The sequence below is a fragment of the Trichosurus vulpecula genome, chromosome 5 (assembly GCF_011100635.1).
Source record: "Trichosurus vulpecula isolate mTriVul1 chromosome 5, mTriVul1.pri, whole genome shotgun sequence".
In the NCBI taxonomy this organism is placed as follows: domain Eukaryota; kingdom Metazoa; phylum Chordata; class Mammalia; order Diprotodontia; family Phalangeridae; genus Trichosurus; species Trichosurus vulpecula.
In genome coordinates this window covers 148,274,033-148,280,032 of record NC_050577.1, presented here as the reverse complement: position 1 = coordinate 148,280,032, position 6,000 = coordinate 148,274,033, and the positions used below count along the sequence as shown (strand labels likewise).

Here is a 6,000-nt window from a genome sequence, read left to right as displayed (position 1 = left end):
CTCTCGTATTATTCTTTTGGACAAGATGGAGACACATGGATTAGAAGTAGCATAGGGTGGATTCAAAACTGGATGAATGGCAGGATCAAAGAAATATTAAGACATCAACTTGGAAGAAAGTGTTTTAGTGGATTGCTTTGGGGAATCTGTCCTTATTCCTGCTCTGTTCACCATTTTTATCAATGACACAGAAGAGACGGAGGCAGACAAAGGTGGCTTATCAAATCTGCAGATGATACAATCCTGACAGGATTCAAAAAGACACTGACAAGCTAGAACAGTGGGCCAAATTTAACAAGATGAAACATAATATAGATAAGTGTAGGCTTGTGCTAAAAAATTAACTTCACAGCCACTGATGATGAAGAGTGGTTGTACCAATGAAATCACAGTTCTTTAGATATTGACTTACACAATCCCCTCAGGATGTCACAATCAGAAAAAAAATTCAACATGAAAACTGTACTATTTCTGGTAACACATGTGTATGACATCATTACTTCAAACCATTTAAGGGGCAGGCCTAGGCTAAAATGCCATCTTTCTGTATTTGATTTAGTTTTTTCTGGACCTACAGCTTCAGTGTTGCACAAAAGCTCTCAATGGGAGACTCAAATTATAGTAGCAATCCAATGTGGTTTTTGCTATTAAGGTTCAAACTTTTTCACAAGACACCACAAGTAGGGGATATGGGCATTAATTAGCCATAATGTCCCAAGGAATTTGAAATAGTCATAGGAAATCTGGTAAGAGGTTCATCAGTATTCTCTGCTGTAGCATATTCGGTGTCGGAGTTGATGAATGTCAGGGTTAGGTATTTCTTGGGGTGAAGGTTAAAGAAATTCTAGAAATTTAAATTTTCCCAAGCGTTCTCTTGCCTAAATAAGCTACAACTTAGGCGACAACTGTTAGTTTGTGCTGAGCATCAAAGTGGGGCAGTGGAGTGAGCAGAGGGCTCAGAGTCAAGAGGAGCTGGGTTCAAATTCCAGCTTTACTACATGTGTGACCTCAGGCAAATAACTTCACTTCTATGGTCTCAGTCTTCTCATCACTTAAAAGGTCAGAAACAGACATTACCATTTGTAAAGGTTACACTTCATCCTCTTTTGTCTTTTTAGTTGGTTTCTCTTGCAGATTTGTGGGCTGCTACTATAGAGCAGGAAAAGATAACCCCAAATCCACAAGGATGAATAAAAAAGGGGCTGTTGGAAGAATAACATCATTAGACATCAGTTATGTCTAATTTATATAAAAATAAATAACAATAGCACATTTTTCTTACAAACATATAAATTATTTTATTTACAAAGCCATGTTACAAAAAAAAGCCAAAAAACCCCCCCCAAAAAAACAAAAACCCAAAACAAAAAATACAATCCCTCACTAGAGAATATCTCCAGGCCCGGTGATGAACCATGGCAGTATCAATCAGATACATGTTTGTTCTGTTTTTCCTTTTTTTTTTTTTAAACTGTAAGCCATAGAATTTACTATTTACACCTACTTTAGACATTTATTCTGCTTACAATTATCACAAGCATGGAATGAATTCTATCTGATAGTGCTAATACATAAAGGTGCGGGACAAAGAATGGAAATACTTAGTGTTACAAAATATGGATCGTAGAAAAGAAATTCACTCTACAAGTATGGCATATAATTTTTTTTTAGAATGATTGGACATGCTTTCTTCAAAAGTCTTCTGGAAAAGGTTCTAAAATCTGTAGTAGGAAAGCACAATAGAGCAGGTGCAAATTCTTTTCTGTGCAACAACAGTATTTAATATACCCCATGACTGACCAGCTATGCAAAACCCACAGAGTTTTGTTAAAGTGCCATGGGTCAACAGCATAACAAAATATAAGGTGTAAATAGAAAAATTTCTTTTTTTCCTTTTTTTTAAAACAATAGTTCACTGAGAATCAGCAATAATAGAATATGCTGTATAAACTATTCTCTACAAAGGTTGATCAGCATTATTTACAATTGGTACATTGATACAAAAGAAGGCATACAAGTTATCCAAGTCGCTTTTTTTTTAATTTTTTTTTTTTTTATGGCTGACAGGTCTATGCATTGCGTATGTGGAACAACCAAAGCTTCGGAGCCTCTATTGCTGGAGACAAATCACAAGATCTTCAGGCAAATGGAGATGGAGGTGACTGGGGCGAGCAGTGACAGGACAGGCTGAAGAGAGTCGATGAGTGTTGGTGGAAAAATAATGGTTGAATGGGTGCTACACTAATAATGCTTTACAGACTGGTCCAGTTTAACTCCATTAAGAACCCAAAAGAAAATGTTTTCTTTCCATTTCTTTTTTCAGGCTGAGCATATTAAGAAGTAAACCGCTGATTTGTTGTGAAGGAAGAAATACCATGGATTTTCAGGATGCTCAGTTTTCCAGAAATACCATCACTTAGCTCAGAGCCAGTTGACAAGCGTAAGCAGCATTTGATGGACAGTCTCAACATTCCAGCTTCCCAATGAAAAGATGTGTGGAAAGAGCTAAAAATGCGGTCAAACTACTGGTAATTAATTGCTCCTTTAGTCACTGTCAAGACTTTCTTTCTCAGAAGCAGCCACTGAATCTCACAACCTTTGCTTTCCCTCCAGAAGTAGCAACAGTCTATTAATCACAGAGGGTTACTTTGTTGTTGAGATTTTAAAAAAACAAAACAAAACAAAAAGAAAAACTCCTGCAAGTTTTACAACTTAAAATAAATTATAAAAAACAAAACAAAACAGACTTCTGCTTCTAAAACTGAACAAGACAAAATAAATTGTGCAAAAATAACAAAGATATGTACACACTTTTCAGTTTGAAGAAATGTACAATAAAAACATAATTCAAAGAACATTTTAAAAATATAAACATTGCTTAAACTTTCCTAAGTTTCATATTGTTTCTGAAACTATTCTGGTCAGTTAGCTCTGTAATATAGTAAAACATAAATTATTACAAAATTAACACTATAAAAATTTACTTTAAGAATATTTTCTAAACTTTTTTTTCCCAAAGGGTCTAGCCTTGTTTATTATAGTTGCTTAAACATTTATAAGTCTTAAAATCTGTCTTAAGCCTTTTTTTAAAAAAAGAAAAAAGTAACAATCTCCCTTCTATTTGCAGTCTCTTCTTTTTCTCCAAGACATAATTAAACCAGCATATAAGTGCACTTTTAACACTGTAGAAATAAAAATGAAATCCTCTGTACTAATGTCCTGGTACCTATTATCAACTCCTGATTAAAAAATCTTTTTTTTATATATAAAAAATTTAGTAATCCTATAAGAAACACTGTCAGTGCAATTCCATCGATGCAAACTAGTTGGTTTGCCTCTTATCTTTGCAAATTCCAGTTGTGTGATGAAGCCCAACAGTAGTAGTATCATTGGGTGTAGGGTGGGGATGGGGGGAAGGTAAAGGAAGAATTCAGGGGACATGTTTGTGCCCAGCTGTGGCTGTTATTAATGTCTAATTTGGTAACAAAGACTTCATAGCACTTCCATTCCTTAATCCCCCAAATTAGTCTAATATTAAAGAAATGAGTAAACATCTAGTTTATTAACTAAATTTATTATCAATACCAAGAAATCCTGATTCAAGACTCTGAATTTCTTCTTGGCACTGTGATTACCCACTGGCCCCCAGGGACATTTCGTATTCTACCTGACCTCACATCTCCTGACTATCCTCCACAATTCCAGCCAGCATATTCTCATGAGCTTAACTTTTCCACTCCTCTAACGTACTGGCTCTCCTCCTATACCTTGGGGTTCTATTATTCCACTGCCCTAGGGGGCACAGGAATAACCTGGCCATGTTAAGGCTGGTGAACTCTGAGCTTTGGAAGAGTGTCAAGCAATTTCTGGGCACTTGGGGGTGAGCAAAAAGGGCATGCATATTTGATAGTCTCATGGTGCCTCCTGTGGTTCCCCCTGTGGCCTATGAGTTCACAAATGTAGGCCAGAATGGGAGTTGGCTGGGAAATGCTTGTGTTTGTCCATACAGGGTGTTGAAGTGGTATTGACCCCTCCTTCTCAGGTGTCTTCCCTAGGGAGACTCCTCTTTCCTCATTGTGGTTATTTTTTTTTTCCACCTGATGCAGGTGAGGGATACAGTGGAAAACTCATGAAAACTTTAGCAGCATGCAGGAGCCCTGCACCTTCCTGAAGTTGCTTCTGTGTCTCTCTCAATTGGGTTCCTTTCACTTTTGGTTCCTACAACTTTGGGTTCTTGCATATTGGACACTAAGTATGGGCTTTTCCAGAATGGAAGGCAGAGGAAGAGATGGGTTCCTAAAAAATTTCAAAATTATCAAAGTCTACTTGGTGGGGGCAGGCTGTGGCTCAGGCATCTTGGAGAGTTTCCACCCCCCACATGCCTATTCTTCAATTTGTAGAAATGTAAGATGTGATGTGTTGTCCTCTTAATGGTACCTGCTTTGCTGTTTCAGACCATTTGTCCCCAGTCTCCCAATACTTAATTCTCTTCTCCTCCTACTCTGAGAGAAATCCTTGGTTACACCTTCCAAAGCTATTCTTTCCCACCCTCACACCTAGATAATGACATTGGGCAAATCACCACATCTGTAGCAACTCTCCTGAAACATTGGTGTGGCTTATACTGAAATACCTAGTTTTGCCCTCAGCATTTGGCTCATGCCCCATTGGGCAGCTTAAACCCTGATTAACAAGAGCTTCACACAACCTCTCATTCCTACCTGCTCCCTGTGCACTGGGTCTGTAGCCCAGACCCCTCACAAATAGTGTCCCCCATCATTTGCTATATTACAGGAGCGTGCTGAGACCCAGCTCCCTCCAAAGTGACAAGGTTGGACACAGAGTAATGGGAGGTGTGAGGGAATGAGGAGGAGAATGAAAACAAAAACAGAAAAAGGAAGTAGTGTATGTGTGAAAGCTTCAAGAGTTAAGGAAGATGCTGACCAGGAACCGAGGTTCTGGAATGTCTACTCTGAATTATCTTAACAAACTGATGGTGCCAGTGCAACATCAGAAGCTAGGGAAGGAGTGAAGGAAAATCAACAGAAACAACTAAAACCACGATTCCAGCTTTCGGTAAATAGAAAATTCACTTTGTCTTCTTTCACCTCTTTCTTAAACCTTAAGTTGATTTTTAAAAGGTGGGGCAGAGACACCCAGAGGACACAGGAAGTTGCCTCTTCTCCCATCACGTCCCGCCCCGCCCCTCCCAACCCCCTAACACCTGTGGTGGGATAGGGTGGCTGGGAATTGGACAGCAAAGCTTGGTTTCTTTCCTCGTTATGGAAGAGTCCTTATTCTGCCTGTCCGGTTTGCAGTCTTCTAGGAGAGAAAAAAAGAACAAAGCCTGTTTTAAAACTGTAATAACAACCACTGCACCAACAAATAACCACAGCGTCAGCAACAACAAACACCAATAATGGGAACTTTCTGATAGCACTTAGAGGTTTTACAAAGTGCCTTTTGCTCATGACACAGCTCTAAGTATCGTGTGTAGATTCCAGTTTGAAGTTCCTCTCTCTGAGGGTGGCAAAAATCAATTTAACACAGTCCTATTCCAGGTCAGGCTACTGGATGGAAAGTCATTTCTAAAGAATGCCAGCCTTGAGCAGAGTACCTCTACGGTAGCAGACAGATTCCAGAGGCTTCCCAAGGAACTGAGCTGAACGGATAAAAAAGCATTTATTAAGAGCTTACTGCAGGGGTAGGGAACCTGCGGCCTAGAGGTCGCCATGTGTTGGTCAGTTTTGCTAAACTGTGTTTTTCTCCCTTTTTAAATTTTTTATTGCAGGGGGTAGGTTCTCTAAAGAAGGGAGAAGGAGAGAAGTATTTGGAAATGGAGGTGACTTAAAAACAAAAGATCTATATAATTTTAGAAAGATATACTGAGATGTGGCAAAATCCAAGCTGAATGTTCTAACACAATAATCTTTCTTTTTTATATTAAACAATAAGCACGGTCCCAAGAATAGAGATGGTTTGGCACAGTGAATAGGCCTT

General features: G+C 38.7%; 1 protein-coding gene across 4 annotated transcripts in view; it reads right to left on the bottom strand.

The window, feature by feature from the left end:
- Positions 1-1,343: 1,343 nt before the first annotated feature.
- The window catches only part of ATXN7L1 (ataxin 7 like 1), a 258,733-nt gene continuing 254,076 nt past the window's right edge, over positions 1,344-6,000 (bottom strand). The window contains exon 12 of one of the 4 annotated variants that reach the window (XM_036760137.1): positions 1,344-5,322. In XM_036760137.1, coding sequence (XP_036616032.1) covers positions 5,281-5,322 — 42 coding nt within the window. In that variant the 3' untranslated portion in view covers positions 1,344-5,280. The remainder of the gene's footprint in view (positions 5,323-6,000) is intronic. The other 3 variants (XM_036760140.1, XM_036760138.1, XM_036760139.1) reach the window with 3 other exon arrangements.